The sequence below is a fragment of the Enhydra lutris genome, unplaced genomic scaffold (assembly GCF_002288905.1).
Source record: "Enhydra lutris kenyoni isolate GAN:26980312 unplaced genomic scaffold, ASM228890v2 scaffoldscaffold5, whole genome shotgun sequence".
Classification (NCBI taxonomy): domain Eukaryota; kingdom Metazoa; phylum Chordata; class Mammalia; order Carnivora; family Mustelidae; genus Enhydra; species Enhydra lutris.
In genome coordinates, this window is record NW_019154089.1 from 8,002,150 (window position 1) to 8,022,640 (window position 20,491).

General features: G+C 48.0%; 1 protein-coding gene across 2 annotated transcripts in view; it reads right to left on the reverse strand.

Annotated features, from left to right (window-relative positions):
* The window catches only part of LOC111141140 (solute carrier family 22 member 4), a 40,192-nt gene extending 19,701 nt beyond the window's left edge, over positions 1-20,491 (reverse strand). For both annotated transcript variants that reach the window (XM_022493488.1, XM_022493489.1), the window contains exons 1-3: positions 20,099-20,491; positions 4,945-5,048; positions 3,425-3,579 (exon numbers count right to left, since the gene is read on the reverse strand). In XM_022493488.1, coding sequence (XP_022349196.1) covers positions 3,425-3,579; positions 4,945-5,048; positions 20,099-20,491 — 652 coding nt within the window. The remainder of the gene's footprint in view (positions 1-3,424; positions 3,580-4,944; positions 5,049-20,098) is intronic.

Sequence of the window (20,491 nt, forward strand, 5' to 3'; positions counted from 1 at the left end):
CAGGATAGATAAAACCATACAGACAAAAAGTAGATTAGTGGTGGCCAGGGGTTAAGAAAAGAGGAGAATGGAGAGTCATTGCTAATGGATACAGGGCTTTTGGGGAGGTGATGACAATGTTCTGGAGTTAGAAAGAGTTGATGGTTGTACAACTTTGGAATATACTAATAACCACTAAACTACACATTTTAAAACAGTGAATAGTATGGTATGCAAATTGTATCTCAATTTAAAAGTACTTTAAAAATATATACGTGACTGAGAAAGACTGCACAATTGACAGAGTTAAATTTCAATTTTGCCTCTGTCTTCTGGCGGGGAGAGTTGTAAAGGAGGATTCCATCAGTTACATCCTTTTGGAAAGGAAGCACACATCTATTCACCAGAGGAAGCAGAGTTTGAAACAGGTCAGCATGCTGGCACAAATAGTGCACAGGAGGTTGATGTTAGGAGTACTAGAAAAATACGGAATTAGTGGATCGGTCAAGACCGGAAGGCAGTTAACTATGCAAAATAAATTTGAACAAATAGTTACGAGGGCCAAAGGAGGAGCCCCTGGCATTTTACCCAGAAGGCGGTGGACAGTTTCCAGGCACTATTTCTGGGAAATGGTAGGAGATGGTGAGGGGGAGCTGAAGTGCAGGCAAGGTCAGTGTCATTGGTCCTGAGTGGTAATTTCCTCCTAGATCAGCATCTTTTTGCCAGAGTACTCACTACCAGGTGAATCCCCTTTATGTTTCTTTGGCTAGCACTGTTTCTTCCCTCCCTTTTCTTGTCTCCTATGACTCTGGCAAGCTTTACAATTTTTTAAAAAGTAGAACAAGGAAAGAAAGAGTCCATTGCTACATCGTTTTGAGAATGGGAGTAATTCAGTTTCCCAATTTAATGGGAAGTCCCTTAAATTGAGATTATTATCATAGAGTCTTGCCAACCCTGCGCTAGAGCCAGAAGACAAAAGTAAAGGCCCAGACCCCAAGCGTTTCGTTTATTTTACTCAGAACCCAGAATTCACTATTTTAGCCCTGGGACGCCAGAGGGCACTGCTGCGCTGCGGAGAAGCCGGGCACCGCCCAGCGCTGGCACTTCGCGCCCCAACCTTGCCCCGCCTCGCCCCGCCCCGCCCCGCCCCGCCTCGCCCCGCCCCAGGCTCTGACTCCAGAGTCTGCAGCTGGGGAAGGGGGGGCGGCACGGGGGAGCCGGTAGGTTTTCAGTGACATTCTTAAATGCCCAAACCCAAGAACCCAAAACAAAGAGTCTCATGCAAGAACAAAAAAGTGAGCAATTTTCTTAGAGCACAGTGGAGTAAATCGACAGCCAGGGCGGGACCCGGGCTAATGGGGAGCCCCTTGCACCCAGCATCCAGCTCACTGATGGCTTGCTTGTAAATCTGGGCTCCGATGGATCTTACAAGATCTTACTTTCCCCTTGGCATGGGGAGCAGGGAGGGGAGCAGGTTGTAGCGCCAGTGCCAGCGCGGGCAGGACTTCCCTGCAGGAGGCCCTGGGTGGGCTTTCCCAGCCTCAGCCATTCCCAGAGGGGAGGTTCCAAGGCCCCCACAAGCATCCCCTGCCCCTGGAAAGGTAGGACTCAATCTTGGCCATTCAGTAGAACCTGGGGGATGTCACACCTGGCACAAACCCTTCCTGTGTCCCAGTCCTAATGATGGGGCTTCTCTGCTGTTTTTCTGCCCTTGCATTTCAGACAGTCCTTTAGGTCCTCCTTAAAGGGGTCCGCTGGCCTCAGGCAGAATCCTGTTTTGAGGAGGCCTGCACAGTCCCCTATGTGTCTGTGTCTGTATGTTGGTATATCTCTGTCCAGAGGCAAGCCACAGACTTTTTGAGTTTAGGGAGGATTGCTAGGAAAATACTGAATTAGTGGATCGGTCAAGACAGGAAGGCAGTTAACTGGGCAAAATAAATTTGGATTTATTTAGGAAGATGGAGGCCTGGAGATTTTGCCCATGAGAACAAATAGGCTTTACTCAGGAGCCCTGTGTCCTTGGGGCCATCAGGCATGAGGAACTTAGAGTTTCCATCCCAAATTCCTCTAGTCCCTCATTTCTAGTGCCACTGGCCTGAAGCTCTGTGTCGTCTACACAAAGGACCTTCTTTAAGAACATCTGGTTCCCCTCCTTCCCCGCAGGGAGGAGAGAGGCCCCCTTCCTGCTGAGGCCCGCTAGAGAGGGTGCTAGCTGCTGGGCCCATGTGGTTTCAGCATGCTCTCCCCTCCCCCTACCCCCGTTCAGACACCTTGGCTGTGGCAAGGAGCTCTTCACAAATGATTACAGGAGTGGAATGTGAGCAATCCCGTCTTGGCAACCTCGCGGAGAGTGCACACCTCCTCAACTAAGAGGACACAGCATCTCCAAAGCTAATGAGGTCCTCCAGAATCCTAAAAGCAATCAGAATCCATCTTAACAGATTTAGACTTTTGAGACAGGAAGAATTGTTAGACTGACAATAAAAGGACATTATTAATAATTACACTGTGACAGTAGGGACAAACTGGGCCACCACTGAGCTAACAGGGGTATACCATCACACGAGAGATTATGGGAACGGGTGTCTGCTGTCCCAGAGGTGGTCCTCACTTCCCCCCACCCTCAGCTGGTCAGAGAGCAGGTCAGCACAGATAGCATGTCAGGGGACACTTGCTCCTATGACTGATCCTGGCCAGGCTGCTTGGAGTTCACCTCACTTTCTCCCAGGAAGCTCTGGTGAGGGCCCTGGGGGCCTCCTCATGTCCTTGAGCTTGTGCGTCCCCTTCATGCTGCCTTACACTCCAGAAGCAAGGCTTCAGTGAGGAGACAGGACTACTATCCACAGAATATGTCGTCCTGCACACAGCTGATGGGCTCTGGGGTGTGCGGTGACTCAGGGGGAGACTAGCCCTGCCTGGTGATGGCGGACCTGGCTCTGAACTTCTGTCCACACCTGCCTCCTCCGCCTGTGTACCAGCCATACTAGCTGCTCTAAGTCCCTCCATGGGCTGTGCACAGCTGTCAGAAACACTTTTGCCCTGGCCCAGGCAGAAGTTCCAGGCTTTCACAACTCAGATCAAAAACCTCTTTAGGTGGTTCCTCCCCCAGCACCCCAACTTTGTGTCTTTCCCAAGCTCTGTGCTCCTGAAATGTGTCTCCATTATTGTGTGGGTGGTTCCGGTCAGCTCCAGCTTCTCTTCACCACCACATTCCAGGGGCAGCACAGAGCAGGCTCCCTGTGAGTGCCTGCCATGCCTGTGACCAGATGAAAGATCCTGAGACCACAGCCCCCTGCCCAACACATGTATATCCCAGGCCGATCCTGTTGTAGAAACATAGCCCACGAGTTAAGGTGCTCCCTAGGCCCTCTTCAGGGGCCCCCCTCTTTCTGGGCCTCTCAGAGGGTTGGAAGGAGAAGCTCTGAGGGTCAGAGAACATTCCTACCTAGAATGAAGGCCACCACATAGTTGGAGATCTGGCCCATGCCAACGATGACAAATAACACAGTAAACATCTCCCAGTTGATGGAGAAAATCTGCAGGAAGCTGAAGCCAGTCTGCACAGCCATGGTTGCGAAGAGGATGCTCTTCCTGCCAAACCTGTAGAACATAGCACAGCACATGGCACACGCAGCCCACAGCGGCTGTAACTCCGGGCACATGGCAAGCCCCGAGTCACGCAATGCAGCAGACTTTGTTCCTTTTATTCTGTTTTGTTTTCAGGGCTGTGACAGACTTTTCTCCTTGTCTCGTCCTCCTGAGCTCTTCCCTGGTGATGTCTCAGGCACCCATCTGCCCAGGAGGTGCCTTTAGAGATTCTAAAACTTCTGTAGAGGCCCTGTATCTCAAAAGCACAAAGCAGCTCATGCAAGGTCCCCCTAGAAATCTGGTCCTCAGAGCAAACCACAGATAGAAGCTACCACCCCATTCTGGAAAATTGCAGATTGCAGAGACATCTAATATCAGCAATATGGGAATTCCATCCATCCAGAATGAAGATCCCCTCTATGGCAGTAGGATTCAATCTTAGCTGAGCTTAAAATTCCCTGGTGCCAAAAAATGCTGGGGCCAGCACCCCTCCCCCGAGATTCTCATTTTCTGGGATGCTGTTTGGGTATTGGGATTTAAACAGTTTACCCAGGTGAGTCTAATGTACAACCAGATGTACACTCTACAGGGAGTGTAGCTCTACACTGTACCCATGATATGGGAGTTGGACTGAGTCTTCATTTCACTTTCAGATAGTGACCAGTGGGTAGAATGGAGCACAGGTGTGAGCAGAACAGTCTCCTACCTCATTTTCCAAAATCAGGTCTCAGGCTGCTGGGTTTGCATTGCCTTGGGACTTTGTAACAGGAGAAGGGACAGGCACTCCTCCCGGAAACCTTCCCAACACTGCTATTTAGAGCCTTCCTGCTCTGGTCCCCTTAGAACATTCAGGGGCCAGCAGGGTACTTCTCCTGGAGCTGTGGTGCTGTCTCCTCTAGACTCCGCATTCCAGGAGGCCCACAACCAGCATGGGTCAGCTCTGCGTCCTTGGGGCCCTGGCAGGGGCCTGACCCCCAGCAGCAATGTGGGTATCCACTATCTGGCCCTTACTCTGTAATGGACAGATCCCCTGTGATCTAAAAGTTAGGGGTTGGATGGGGAGGCAGTGGTGATGGCAGCACTGTATTTATTTGAGAGCTTTGGTGCAAAAAGGACTGGCTTGCAGTGGGGCCATTGCCTTCTCCTGACCATTGGCCAAAGCCCTGGCAGGGCGAGTCTGGGAAAAATGAACAAAAGAGGTTCAAGCAAGGGACGGAGAGACCGGAAACCATGAGACGTCATGGCTCTTCCTTTTACTGACTTGTTGGGGTCCTCTCTTTCTCTGGGGAGAAATACTATCAATTCATTCCAACCCCAAGATAGCAGTGAATTGACAAGGGGCCCTATTGCACCTTTCCTCCCTCCCAGGCTACTTACCTGTCAGATAGCTGCCCGGACACAAAGGAGCCAAGGAGCACGCCCACAAAGAACAGGGAGGAGGTGAGGGGTGTCTTCCAATCATCCTCACACACTAGACTCCACTGCCAGGGAAGACAACATGAAGTGTGAGCCCAGCCGTCCAGCCGGTCCAGCCCCAGCCCAGAACTGAGGGAGTATTCCCATGGCCGCTGGAACGGGCTCTCTCCTCCTTGAGACAGGCTATTGACTTTGTGCTGAGAGCAGAGACCTCATAGCTCTGGCCTTGATGCCTCACTCTGCCACTTACTGGGGCAAGTCACTGTCCTCCCTGGGACCCACCTTCCTCTTCTGAGGGTAAGGGACAGTGATACCTCAGCTCTCTGCTTGCCTCCCATATTGAGAAGCTAGCGAGGCCATGGCTGTGACTGGTGACCCTTGAGCTGTGAAGCAGTGTGAAGCAAGGTAGTATTTCTGCTTCAGAAGGCATCCGAGCCTGGAGGGAAGGTGTTGGAAACTCCCCAGGGGCAGGGCAGAAGGCCTGGTCGCTTGGTCCAGGCATAGAAGTTTCCTCTGCCTTGGTGAAAAGGGCAAGCGGTCTGTGATGATATCTTCTGAGCTGACTCCTGTAGAAAACCCTCTCCTCCCTGCTCCATTCACACCACAGGCCAAGCCTGGGACCTGACTTCCAGGGCCCACTGGGTGGCGGGGGTCAGGGTGGGTAGCTACACCTCTCCAGCGCTCTTTATCTCCCCCAACACTCCTCCACACTCCTTCCCACCCAGCCTTCCTAGAAGGGTGGTTCCTTCTGTTCCCCAGGGCCTGTGGGCTGTTGTAGCCCTAACAAGTCCCTGCTGGTGGATCTGTAAAATGAGGGCTTCAACACAAACTTCAGTTCTCAGCTCTTTAGTTAAGCCAAGTCAGCAGAATCTCAAAGGAGGCTGCAAACATTTCCAAGTGTGTTCAGTGAGCTCTCTGTCTCTCTCTCTCTATATTTCATTATATTATATATATATCCATATAGACATACATACATACATAGACATACACATACAAACATACATACATACATACATGCAGGTACCAACAAATATTCTGAGGGCTGTGGATCAGGAGATTGCTGTATGTAGCAAGATGATTCCGTCTAGTGGAAAAAGTCCCTTCCTCCTGCCCAGTCCCACCTGCCCTCAGGGGTGGTGCAGCTTCCCTGACATTCGTGAAGCAATTCAGTTCTTAATCCTCACAGCTCCCCTGAAATAATAGATTCAAAAACGAATTTATATCACACTTCACTCTGTAGCAGAGACAGGTGTTTAGAAGGACACAGACCAGAGAAAAGTGTAAAACAAAACGTTAAGAAACGAGGGCAAGCAGCACAGGGAAGGAGGGACTGCAAAATAAGCAAGCTAAGGGTAAGACTGACAATCAGTTGTCCTGCCCAGGGGCCTGCCTGCTTGCCAGGCTCCGAGGATTCTAGTCATTCAGCTCACATGATCCCCATATTATGCAAAGTGTTAAACTCATTCTGCAAAAGCTAGTTTTTCTAAGTACTCAGACCTGAGAGAAGTCTCCCCCTGTATACTTCCTTCCACTAAGAGGTCATGCCATGATGTTGAGGGTAATGTCCTTGAGAACACCCCCGTCCTAAAGACAATAACAAGATTCATGAGGCCGCCTCTCCTGGCACCCACAATGCTGGCTCCAGGCAGAAGGCCTAAGCACAGCTCTGCAGGGGAAAAACACAGCGGGCCAGGCACTTGACTCTCTAATCCTCAGGCACAACCAGAGGACGCACCTGAGACCATGCCCGGAGTATGGTTGCTTCAACTGAGGTTCCTGAATGGGCTTCGGAGGAAAGGGCACAAACCCTCCAAAACTGTATGACCGGATTCAGGTGCCCTGCTGCAACATGGGTCAGCAAGCATAGGCAGGACATGCACCTAAAGTAATGGCCACACCCTTCCAAAAAAATCATAGGCCAAAGTGTCAGAAAAGAGCTTGGAATCTGCCCCAAGAGACAGAGAGATTAGGGACTGAGACTCCAAAGCCTCATAATATGTTGTTTTGCCTGTTTTGTATTGGAGTAAACAGACTCGGGCACCTGGGTGGCCCAATTGGTTGAGCACTGGACTCTTCGTTTCGGCTCAGGTCATGATCTCAGGATTGTGGGATCGAGCCCTGCATCAGGCTCTGCGCTGGGCATGGAGCCTGCTTGGGGATTCTCTCTCTCTCTCTACCTCTGCTCCTCCCCCCGCGCTCACGCTCTCTCTCTCAAATAAGTAAATAACTTAAAAAAAAAAAAGGAGTAAACTCAGGCTCTGAGACTAGTGTTGGTCTGATGTCATAGCAAGTACATAGGCTTGCTAGGTACCAACTCAGGCCTCAGAACTCAATCTTTACCCATGTTATGCTTTGAGCAAGAACTCCAAAGGACAGACAAATGAGCTTATTAAATACTATCCACTACAAGGAAGATGCTAGGACTGGGGTGAAAAACCTTTACCACAGCCTTTAGCGCTGGGCAGAGCTGAGAAAATCTCACATGTGGTAGGGGTATCCATGTGTCTATTATCCACTGTCACCATTCTGTCTGCAGTCAAGCAGAAAAGCTCTTCTAAAGAGAATGTGTTTTCCTTTGTAGGTTTTTTGAATATTTATTCTGTCAGGATTTTGCCTTAGGGTAGGATAAATAAGACTTGAAGACAGAAAGGAAAGAAGACCGTCAGATGTGGAAGCAGGGATTACATGGTGTGGATAGTGAGCAGGACTGGTTACTTAATTTGCAGGCCCACTGCCATGTGAAAGTGCAAGGCCCCTTGCTCAAAAACATGAAGAATTTCAAGACATCAGTAGCAGGGTATTACAACCAAGTGTGAGGCCCTTGTGACTGCTTGGTTTGCACGCCCATAAAGATGCCCCTGTAGTGGATAATAGAGTGGGAATGGAGTAGGGCAAATTCTGAAGTGGGGTGCTGGGAAGAATGAGATATGGGCCAGCTCCCCATCGCTCTCCTACTGGACCCTATGCAACCATGGCCCTAGGTCCCTCTGCCTCCCTGGAAAGGGCCCCAGAAGGCCCCCATCGGCATCATGTGGCACAGGAGATAGCCATGTGCAGCCACCTGTTCCAGGTGGGTGCTGTTGGATTTTGGAAATCCTGCTCATACCCAACAGAGGAAGGCAGCTGATGTCATGGCTACTAATGGTTAGTTCCAAGGTTGGGCTGTCTCTTGAGGACTTACTATGCCCAAAAATCTTGTTGGAAAGCTGCGAAGGATGGGAATAGGACACAGGCTTGGCATACAAATTCCAGCTGTAACTCATGGGACTGGAGTCTGGTAAATCAGCTGCCAGCCTGAAAAAGGGCCCTTTTCTCCATGGGGTTATTCTAGTGAAGGCCAGGCCCTACCTGTGTCCAGCCCCTTGGGATTTGAGGGGTGTGTCTTGGGGGCCCCACTAGCCAGAGCCCAGAGAAGTCCCTGGGGCTAACAATGACAGTGTTAGACCCAGTGGAAGACAGTCTTTTCCTAAATAAGACAGAGCTGTCCCTTGGGTCTCTGTGTATATGCATACACACATGTGCACACAAACACATACATGTGGTCTGCTCAGAGACTCGTGGTGGACAGTCTAGGGAGGAGCTGGCTGGCATGGCTCTGTAGCTGTGCTTTCAGGCCAAGCGCCAACATTTCTAAAACATAATACCTCCCCCAACACACACACACACACACACACACACACACACACACACACACACACTGGACAGAGAGTGGATTGTGGGAACTCACTGGCCCCAAGTTATGCAGGGTAGGGCACTGGATATGCCTTCCTAGGGTTACTGTGTCTGTTTTATCCTCAGGGTATTAGACCAACAATTCCATAAACACAGCAGAGAAAGCTCTTTGTGCAACCAAAATTGCACAAGGGCCATCTGGCCTTCAGCTTTGATTTAAGAAACAAAAACCCAGGTCACAAGGTACTAGAAGACAGGAGGTCACTCTCAGCATTGAAGAGTATGCCTCTCATGCTGCTTAGCAGTAATAACAGATATGATAACTATAGTATGTTGGGTGCTCACTGTGTGCCTTGTATTATTTCTTGGGGTCTCAAGGCCGCCATGTGAAATGGGTACTCTCTTTATCCCTATTTTACAAATGAGGAAATGAAGGCCCAGAGCATTGAAACAACTAGCTCAAGTTCTAGTGGATGGTGAAATGAATCGCTTATTTATTCACCTGTCATTGAGCACCTGCTCTGGGCCAGACTCTGTGTGGGGCACAAAATGGACATGGTTGCTACCTCCACAAAGCTCAAGGTCAAGCATACTTTACAGGACAGATCAGGTGTGCATATGTGCATGCATGAGCCCGGCTGTCCTGGGCGGGGTGGGCTCTGTTCTGGGCCATTGTGCCCTTGCTCTCTGGCTAGACAGGAAAAGAGGCACCCCCTCCTCATCCTCCTCTACATGGACAGAATTCTAAAACCTGAACTCATTTTCAATCACTAATGCTTGCACAAGGCTAGGCAGGTGGTGGATTCTTCACAAATTGTTGATGCATGAGTGCTGAATGCTGAACGATTGGGGTAATGGAAAATGAGTTTGGGAAATGCGAGGTATCACATTTGGAAATCACCCTCAACCTTGAACTCTCCAACTAGCCAGTCCTGCGATTTTAGCCTTTACCAAAGACATTGAAGGACCATAATGATAAATCATCCCTGTGATCTCTGTAGAACTGAGAACTCCAGAAGGCAGTCTGATGCTGAAAGAAGAGCACAGGTTCTTTTGGGCCCTGGCACTTTCTTTCTGGCTGTGTGAGTTTAGGCACTCATTCACCTGGATGGGCCTCCTTTTTCATCTTCAGAGACAGGACAATAATACTCCCTCCTGGGTGGGGCGCCTTGGTGGCTCAGTGGCTCAGGTCATGATCCTAGGGTCTTGGGATTGAGCCCCACATCAGAATCCCTGCTCCGTGGGGAGCCTGCTTCTCCCTCACCCTCTCTCTCTGCCTGCCACTCCCCCTGCTTATGCTCTCTCTCTCTCTCTGTCAAATAAATACATAAATAAAATCTTAAAAAAAAAAATAACCCCCTCCTGGGGTTGTGAGCCCAGCACAGGAAATATAAGTGGAGTGTTTGACACAGCGTCTGACACATTTCAGTCATCATGAAATGGTAGTTCCCTTTCCACGGAGCTATTGCCTTTGTCCTCACAGCAAGACCATGACTTAGAATAAACAGCATGAATAAGTAAGTGAAGCAGGTTACACTTAAACCTGACTAAGAAACAGTAATTCTTAGAAATAACAACTTCCTGGTCAATGACTGAAAACTGAAAAAACTTTTGACACAAAGTGTAAACTCCTTTTATAAATGGATACCAATCTCAAAGATGACTGTGAAGGAAAAGCTAGCAATAGTCCACTTAAGAATGAAAAATAAGTTTCTATTGTGTCATCTTACACTTTTTTTTCTTTCCAGGGCAACACTAGGGAGTAGTTAATAATAGAACACATGTCCACTCTTTTTCATAACTTTGTTGTGACCAAACAAGACATTTCCTGGCTACTGTGGTGGTAGGGCGGGCAAGGGGGCAAATGGGGAAGGGACCCTGGCATTTTTATTCTTTTTGTTTATAATAGCTTCATTGAAATACAGTTTACATGCCATAAAATTCGGTCTTGTAATGTGTACGATTCAGTGGTTTTTGGTATATTCAAGGAGTTGTGCAACCATCAGCACTATCTAATTTTAGAACATTTTCAGTACCTCTGAAAGAAACCCCACACCCATTAGCAGTCCCTCCCCACTCTCTTCCCCCAGCCCCTGGCAACCACTAGCATACTTGCCGTCTCTAAGGATTTGCCTATTCTGGACATTTAATAGAAGCGGAACATATACAATATGTAGTATTTTGTAACTGATTTCTTTCATTTGGCATAATATTTTCAAGGTTCATTCATCTTGTTTTAGCATGTATCGCTGCTTCTTTGTGGTTTTTATGGTTGAATAATATACCATTGTATGGTTAGACCACATCTTACTTAACTAGTCATCAGTTGCTAGACAATGGGGTTGTTTCTACTTTTCAGCTTTTATGCATAATGATGTTACGAACTTTTGCGTACAAGATTTTGCATGGATATATGTTTTCATTTTTCTTGGGTATATCCGTAGGAGTGGAACTGCTAAGTTTTGAGAAACTCCCTAACTGTTTTCTAAACAGTTAAGTGGCTGCACTGTTTTATAATCCCAACAGCACTGAGTGAGGGTTTCAATTCTCCATATTCCTACCGATACTTGTTATTGTATGTCATTTTAATTTTAACCATCCCAGTGGGTGTTAAGAAGTATCTCATTGTGGTTTCAATTTTCATTTACTTAACAACTAATGATGCTGAACACCTTTTTGTTGAACTTATAGGTCAAATTGAGGAGTGCTGCCATCTTAACAATATTATGCCTTCTGCTTCATGAACAGAACATGACATGTCTTTCCATTTATTTAGGTCTCCTTTAATTTCTTTTTTTTTTTTAGATTTTATTTATTTAGTGCTCGCTTTGGCAGCACATATACTAAAAAAAAAAAAGATTTTATTTATTTATTTGTCAGAGAGAGAGAGAGAAAGAGCACAAGCAGAGAGAACAGCAGGCAGAGAGAGAGGCAGGCTCCCCGCTGAGCAAGGAGCCCAAGGTGGGACTCAATCCCAGGACCCTGAGATCATGACCTGAGCGGAAGGCAAATGCTTAACCAAATGAGCCACCCAGGCATCCCTCCTTTAATTTCTTTCAAAGACGTTTTTTAGTTTTCAGAGCTTAAGTTGTGCATTAAAAAAAAACTTAACTCCTAGGGTGCCTGGGTGGCTAGTGGGTTAAAGCCTCTGCCTTTGGCTCAGGTCATGGTCTCAGGTCCTGGGATCAAGCCCCACATCGGGCTCTCTGCTCAGCAGGGATCTTGCTTCCCCGTCTCTCTGTCTCTCTCTGCCTGCCTCTGTCCCTACTTGTGATCTCTCTCTCTGTCAAATAAATAAATAAAATCTTTAAAAAACAAAAAAACTTAACTCCTGAAGAACTTCTTTAAGTATTTCTTATAAGACAGCACAACTATCAAAATTTCTCCCCATATTTTTTGTTTGTTTTTGTATCTGGGAAGGTCTTTACTTCATTTGTGAAAGATAATTTCGCTAGAAATAATATTCTTGGTTGACATCTTTTTATCTTTCAGCATTTTGAATATGTTATTCCACTGCCTTTTGGCCTCCATTGTTTCCGATGAGAAGTCAAATGTAAAACTTATTAGGATTCCCTTGTATGTGACAAGTCATATTTTTCTTGCTGCTTTTGAAACTTTCCCTTTGTCTTTGGCTCTCAGCAGTTGTACCATAAAGTGTCTGTGTGTGGAACTCTTTTTGTTTCTTTTACTTGAAATTCATTGAGTTTCTGAGCTGTACAGATTAGTTGTTTTCTTCTTCAACCTCTTTCAAAGGAAATTATTTCCTGTGGGGACAGCTTCAGAACTCTCTGTTGTTATGGACTACATGTCCCCCTGGACAAAATCTCTGAACCTTTGCCCCAGAGCTGGTGGTAGGCAAAGAAGCCCTAGGAGAGACACCCTGCTTTATGGCTTGGATCCTGGATGAGGATATGTCTTTTCGGATCGTCTCTCCTGCGTGGAACATCTCCCTTACAAACAATCTGGGACAGGCTGAACCAAGAGATTCTATTGGTTATACTCACCAGGAATCCAGTCTCTACTGCTCAGAGCTCACGGGATCGAGGTGGGTTAAACCTTAAAATGTTTTCATATCCTTTCTTCTCAGATTAGAGATAAAGAAAAGGCAGCCTAGGTGGGGAGGCCTCAGTGGAGAGCTCTGTGGTCACTGAAGGCAGAACCAAAGCAAAAGACCCAGAGGGTTTGAGTGGGATGGTGAGGATGGGAGCGAAGGGACCTGAGGGAAGGAGAAGGGACAGTCAGAGATGGGGCTCTCCCCCTTGCATCCTGGTGCTGGATCTGCAACAGGTCTCTGAGCTCTGCTCTGGGAACATAAATAAAGGGCATGGAGAGGCAATTCTGGAAGGTGCCACTGTGAATTCACCCTCCAGTCATACAAATACACGGCAAAAGCCTCTGGCCTTGGGCTATCTGTGCCCATTGCTGGGGCATGTGGCTCAAGCCTTTCCCAAGAACCTCCATTCTCTCTCCACTGTCACTATACTCCAAATGGGGATCCTTGCTTTTCTTTTGGGCTCCAGAGGCATGCTTAAAACTAGACCAAGGGGCGCCTGGGTAGCTCAGTGGGTTAAAGCCTCTGCTTTCAGCTCAGGTCATGATCCTGGGGTCCTGGGATCGAGCCCCGCATCGGGCTTTCTGCTTGGCAGGGAGCCTGCTTCCTCCTCTCTCTCTGCCTGCCTCTCTGCCTACTTGTGATCTCTGTCTGTCAAATAAATAAATAAAATCTTAAAAAAAAAAAAAAAAAACTAGACCGAGATTTTGGATAAGACAGCAGCCCTGCGCTAGCCTTGAACATGAACTGAATTTAGCCTGCCACAAATTCCTGTCCATGCAGAGGCCTGAGGCACCCGCAGCTCCTCTGACCGACACTGCCAAAGTTTTGTTTTGATCAGTACACCATCCTACCTCTTGCACTCTGTGTGAGGCTTCTGCTGCCCACCAGGAGGGGTGGACAAAGTCTGTTTACCCAGAAACTTGGCAGGAGATGTGGGTGAAGTAGCCTCCAGACAAAAGCACACCCAGATCCTAGTGGCCTTTGTCAGAGGAACACAGCTGGGAGGCAACAAGCAAACGGTTCGGAGTGATGCAGATGGTAAACAAACAGGGAAGTGCATTCATACTGGAGCTAAGGAAAACCCTTGAGTGTCCTTTACTTGTTTTCTAGAAAGACCTTTCTGAAAATCTTGCTTCTGTTGGCTGAGCGGAGGCTCGACACCTTCTCCCCTTTGGAATCGGACAGAGAGCTAAGTCTGAGAATGAATGTGGTTAATATTCAGGCTGTCCTGACAGCTGAGTGGCCAGTCCCCATGCCAGCCAGCAGTATTTCCTGGTAGCTTGTAGGCCTGACAGAAAGAATACAGTCTAAGCCTGCCTACTACTCAAAGTTTTTACCTTTGCCAGAGCCCACCCAGGCCTCAGAGGATTCACATCCCTGGGAGCTTCCTTATGCAGTCCCATGTAGTGGCCAACTAGATACCGGCCTTGGTCTGTCTCATCATCCCTCCTTTGCTACTCCCAATGCCTCCCATAAGTGCCCTGATAACAGAGGAGACCCCCCTTTTTCCTACCTCATACCTTTGGGTTATGGGTGGAGAATCACTGTGTCCTACTCTGTCCATGCCCTGACCCCAGGTCCCAGGAAAGATGGTACAAGGCCTCTAGAGGTCCAGCCCCTTTGCTGAAGGCTGTATCAATCTCAAGGGTGTACCCACCAGAAGCTCCACTCATGGGTTCCTAAAGGAGGCAGCCACCTGCTGGAGAGGACAGAAGTCCATGTGATGAAGCAATATGCCTGCCTTGCGCCACTAGGAACCTGTCACAGAAAGCTGGTCCTTAACAAAAAGGCTTTCATGGGGGTGAGGGGAAGCAGTACTCAGCTCAGAAGTGAGTGCCTCATTTTTCCCACCTATGGACTGAAGGGGGTCAGGTCTACCTAATGATGTTCCAAGAGAAAAGTGGGCATGTTTGAGGGGAAGGAGAGCCCATGCCACCAGCCAGGCTCACCCCTATTGCTTGCCCTGTGGCCCTTCTGATAAATATAGGTCCCCTGGAGAGCAGGACATTTGCTGCCCTCTCTGTTCCTTCAGCCTAGGGCAGGAGGCCTTTGAGTCTTCTCACACGAAGTCCCTTTCTCTTTGGGGTCTGTGGCACCGAAGGGCTATATGGAGAGCCACACTCTTGAGACTTGTCTCACCACTGCAGTAGGTCTCAGCAACAAAGACTCCATATCAGACAGACTGGGGATGCTTGGGGTCCCTTCCTTCCTCACCAGAAGTTTCAGTCCCAATCCATGGAGCCAGATCTCACCAGTCCCTGCTCCCATTCCTGTGCTGCCAGCCTACAGACAACATAGCTAAGAGGTGCCTGGCACTCCACCCTGCAAGGGAAAATACAGGTTCCTCCAGCTCTGACTCCAGAGACAGAAGAAGGACCTTTCCTTGGATTCTTACCGTCTCTATCCTTGAAGTAAAAAATAACTTGGGTCAAGATAGACCAGCTGGAGCAACAAGATAAATAAGGATAGTATTAGATGGTGACTCATGGAATCAAATAAGTGTGCATGAGTCTGTACTTATATAAAGTAATAATTTTGTAAATAAATAAGTGGGAGTGAGAGGGAATCTCTTATGCAGAGAAGAATTCCAGTTAATAAATTGGAAGGAATGTAGAAGGAATGTGGGAGATGCAAAATCACCACTAGGCAAACACCACCTGTTACTTGTTTCTGTGAAGGTCCTCAGATGGATGCTAAAACCAGTGGGTAAACGTTTGAGGATAAACAGGATACCTGTACAGTCTCAAAGTCTCTCCCTGAGATATTTATCAATTATGAAGAGGGAAAACAGTGACTTTAGGGTGGAGAAACCCAGCAGACACCAACTTAACCAAGTGACCAAGGTTGACATTGCCATTAACAAACTGTACTGTACTGAGGGATACCTAGGTGGGTCATTTGGCTAAGCGGCTGCCTTCAGCTCAGGTCATGATCCCAGGGTGCTGGGATCGAGTCCCATAACAGGCTCCTTGCTCAGCAGGGAAACTGCTTCTCCCTCTGTGTGCCACTTCCCCTGCTTGTGCTCTCTCTCTGACAAATAAATAAATAAAATCTTAGAAATAGACAAACAAGCTGTACTGACACCATATACCCACCGGTATATGTCCCTGAGGACATATGGCTTCTACGATATTCTGACCAAACAGTATACGAGTTCAATCTTATCATGAGAGAAATCATGCAAATCCACGCCAGGGGACATTCATCAAAATAACTGATAGACTCATAAAAATTGTTAACGTCATGAAAGATAAGGCAAGACTGGGGCACTGTCACAGACTGGAGGAGACTAAGGAGACATGTCAACTAAATACAACATGGGCTTCTGGCTTGAATCCAAACACAGGAAAAGAACATTACTAGAAAAACCAGTGAAATTCAAATACTGTTTGTAGTTTGGTTAATTGTACTTCAACCAACATTGATTTCCTGATTTTGATACATGAATTATGGTTATGTAATTATTAACATTAAGGGAAGCTGGTTGAAAGGTATATATGAATTCCCTGTACTATTTTTAAAAATTTCTCTGTCAAAAATTAAATCAAAATGAAGTTTTTAAAAATGTAATTCTTAGTGACTACACAAGAATAATAAATTGGACTTCACAAACAACCCCTGAGGAAGGAAACCACCTTATGCACATACATATACACAGACAGATAGATGCATTCAAGCAAGTCCCAGCTCAAACACCAGACTCCTGCCTCCTGGCATTCTATGAAAGGTATTTCCATAGCAGAACATGCCATCCTTGGGTTCCTGGCTGAACTTGCCATCCCTGTGGGGGTCAGGTGTTGGTTCAGCTGCCCCAGAGAGTATGTCCTCTGGGAGATCCTGCACAGAGGTGTAAAGCAGAAACAGTTTGATAACAGTTCCTTTACCTGTATCGAGCCAGGTGGGACACAGAGAACCTGTTCAGGGCCCCTGGGCTTGAACCTATGGTTGAACTAGGGCCACTTCTCCCATGGGCACTGGCCAAGTCAGTGTGGGGTTGGAACTATGTCTTATTCTGTGGGTCCTGGAACTTCCTCAGGGGGAAAGGGGCTCAGCAAGACTCATCACCCATGATACTGGCTGCGACTTGACCTTAGCACAGCTCCCATGATGCCCATGTGTACAGCCAGAGGTAATGGGGTCCTGCCCTACCTCTCCTCACACACTGCCGGATGCTGCCCATTTGCTGGTACTGGGGACTATAGCATGGCCTCACCGTGTCCTCCCAACAACCCAAAGAAGCTATGCATGCTTATGATCCTCATTTTAAAAATTGTAAAAACAAACAAACAAACAAAAAAAAACCCCCACCCAAACAACATAACACAATATTTACTATCTTAATGGTTTTTAAGTATACAGTTCAGTAGAGTTAAATATATCCATATTGTTATTCAATCTCCAGAACTCTTTTCATCCTGCAAATCTAAACTCTATATCATTGACCTATATAACTCCCATTCCCCCCTGCCCCTAGTAACTACTTCTTTCTGTTTCTATGAGTTTGACGACTCTTTTTATTTCATGTAAGTGAAATCACACAGTTTTTGTCTTTTTGTTACTGGCTTATTTCACTTAGCATAATGTCCTCAAAGTTCATCTGTATTTTAGCATGTGTCAGAATTTCCCTCCTTTGTAAGGCTGAATAATATTCCAATATATCTATATGCCACATTTTCTTTATCTATTAATCCATTGATGGACATCTGGGATGATTTTACCTTTTGGCTGTCGTGTATAATGTTGCTATGAACATAAACATACAAATATTTATTTGAGACTTTGCTTTCAATTCTTGTGTATCTATGCCTAGAAGTGATATTGCTGGATTCAATGGAATTCTTCTTCTAAATTCTTGAGGAACCGCCATACTGTTTTTCACAGTGGCTACACCTTTTTACACTCCTACCAGTAGTGTACAGGGGGTCCCCTTTCTCTACATCCTTGCCAACACTTGTTATTTTCTGTATTTTTTTGATAGGAGCCATCCTAATGGATGTGAGGGGACATCTCATTGTGTTTTTTATTTATATTTCCTTCATGATTAGTCATATTGAGCCTATTTTCATACACTTGGATCCCCTCTTACAGTTAAGGAAACTGAGGCTTTTAGCAGTGATGTAACCTGCTGAGGTGAGCCAAGAGGCTAGGGGTGGGATCAGAACTGGCCCTCCAGTCTGACTCCAGAACTTCTCCCTGGGCCACTATCTCTCTGGGGAGAGCCACCTCCCCCTACTTACCCTGGAGCTTCTCCCCTTCTTCCTCCCAAACAGCAGCACCCATTTGTCTCTTATTTTATCCCACAACCCAAAAAGGAAGCAAAGAAGGGAAAGGCTGCTGAAAAAAGCAAACCATTTTGCATTAGTGTGAACATGTGATGATATGCGGCCCCAGAGGTGCTCACAGGATACTATGAGCAGAGCACATCAGGGAGAGCTATGGCCTTGGAGGCCAACAGCTACCCCACTCTTCACCCTGACGTGAATAACACCAGCAAGGAAGGGAAAAGAGACAGGTCAAACCAGTTGTCGGGGGGTGCTGTGGCTACTAGGGCTAGCTCCAGTTCAAGCTCCGATGAGACTTCCAGGAATTGAGTTGGAGGGAGTTGCCCCCAATCTTAGATGCCCCAGGAACAGGCTGTGGGCAAAGGATGGGCACAGACTAGAAGCCCCTGCTAGGGGATCAACACCAGAGAATCAGGGTCAATTCACAGCCCAAGGTAGCTGTGGTGCCAATGCTGGGGGGATCCAGAGGTAGTCCACAGGCTGAGCCCACTTTTCACAGGTCCTATAGACTCTGTAGTCACCACTCCTAGCTGGCCACCAGGCTCTTGCCAAGGAAACTCCTGCAGATTCCTCACTGGTCTTGTTGTTTTTCATAGCAGCTAGAGTAAGCCTCTGCCAACTATGGCCATGTTACCCCTTGCTTAGAACCCTTATTATTTCCTTATTTCCTCACTCTCCTCAGAGTAAAATCAATTCCTCAACATTCCTGCAATGCCCACTGTGAAATGATTCCTGCAATGCCCACTGCAATGCCCACTGTGAAATGCCCACTAGGCATTTCTAGCCACATCTGCCATTCCCTGAACACCAGCTACCTGGATCTATGGGAATTCCAACCACAGAATCTGCCATGTTCTTTGCTTGGACAAGGTCTACTCATATTTCCAGATTCAGGTCAAATTTTATCTCTTCTTCTTGGAGTATTTCCTCACCCTGTTATCCCTACAGAGAGGGTAATATATATTGTCCCAGGTCACACAGCAAGCCAGCCAGAATTTGAATTCAGGCTCCAGAACTCGATTAGCAAGTAGGGTGGAAGTTAGCCCCCCTCTATAACGTGGCAGTGTGCCCCATGGGCATCTGAGCTTTGAGAGCAGGACCCAAACCCCAGATGTCTACAGTCTGGTGCCCGCACAAGGCCAGTTGTGGTGCCTGACAATTGCCACATTGGGAAAAGAAATAAGGGCTACGAGGGACCACACTCGGGTTTTTCTTGGGAGGAACATAGAGTAGGGGAAAAGAAACTGGGAAAATTCTACCTTCCTGATAAGGAAAAGCAGGAAACTAGTTTAGGTATACCCTCCTCAAATGGACCCAGCATCTCATGGCCCTTACTAGACGCAAAGCAAGAAGTATAGGGGAGGAAGTGTGTGTGTAGCCTGACTCCTGAAACTTAGAAAACTTGCCACCAAACCACTTAGAATCCCAAGGGGCTAATGGCATAATCTGAAACCCCTGTCCACCACTGGATCCTGTGCTCAAAGGGGTCTGAGTGAGTCCGTCTGCTTATCAGTAGTACATTGGGGCTGGGTTTATGGCTCCTATGGCCCCCTGAACCCAGTCACCATCAGGCCCACCATCAGGAGGGCCTCTGCTCCTTTTCAAAGAAATTGGAGCCCCAAGACAGGACCTCAAGCCTCACCAAAAGGTGGATGGCAGAACAGTAGACGCCCTGCTGCTTGGAGAAGTCTGTGGCCAGGAAACAGGTCAGACCTGCCTATCGCACACCGGGCAGCAAGGCTCTTTGTGTCTGCACTTGGGCTCAGCAGAGATCCCCAGACCCCTCCTCATGTGGGGAGCAGGAACTTGACAGGGACTGTATATCGGAGCAGTTGGGACAGGCCTCTTGGGAAACAATTTCCTCTGTTGTGAAACTCATAAAGGAAAAGACAGTTGGTGACAACAGTCCCTGCGCCATCTCCTCCAACCCATCATGAATAAGCCTCACAGAAGTCCTGCTCTTGTGGGTGGCCCACACATGTTAGACGGCTCACCCAGGTTGCTCGCCAGCCACTCAGGTTTGAGGGAAAGCGGGGAACGCTCACCCAGGGACTGCCAGGGAGTCTCCAGGGGTCTGAAGCAGATGGAGAGTCATTCACATACCCACCTCGGTCACGATGGTGGACAGGTAGACGTCCTGGCTGAACTCCCAGCCATCCACGCAGCTCTCCTGCTCCAGCTGCTCCAGGTCCACATCGCGCCCCGGCTCCAGCCCGAGCGCCGAGAAGTTGGCGATCGCCGCCAGCCGGTAGCGCCGGCAGCTGTGAGGCACCTCGCGGCCGTCCAGCAGCCGCAGCGGGATACTGTGGTTGCGCCACGCGCGGCTCAGGTTCGCGGTGTCCGGCACCCGGCAGCGGTGCTCCGGAGCGGCGGCCAGGAACACGACAGACATTCCATTGAAGCCGTTGGGGATGATGCTGGCGCTGAGCAGGAAGAAGATGAGGCGCTGGAAGGGCCCCCACTCGCCCAGGAAGGTGGTCACCTCGTCGTAGTCCCGCAT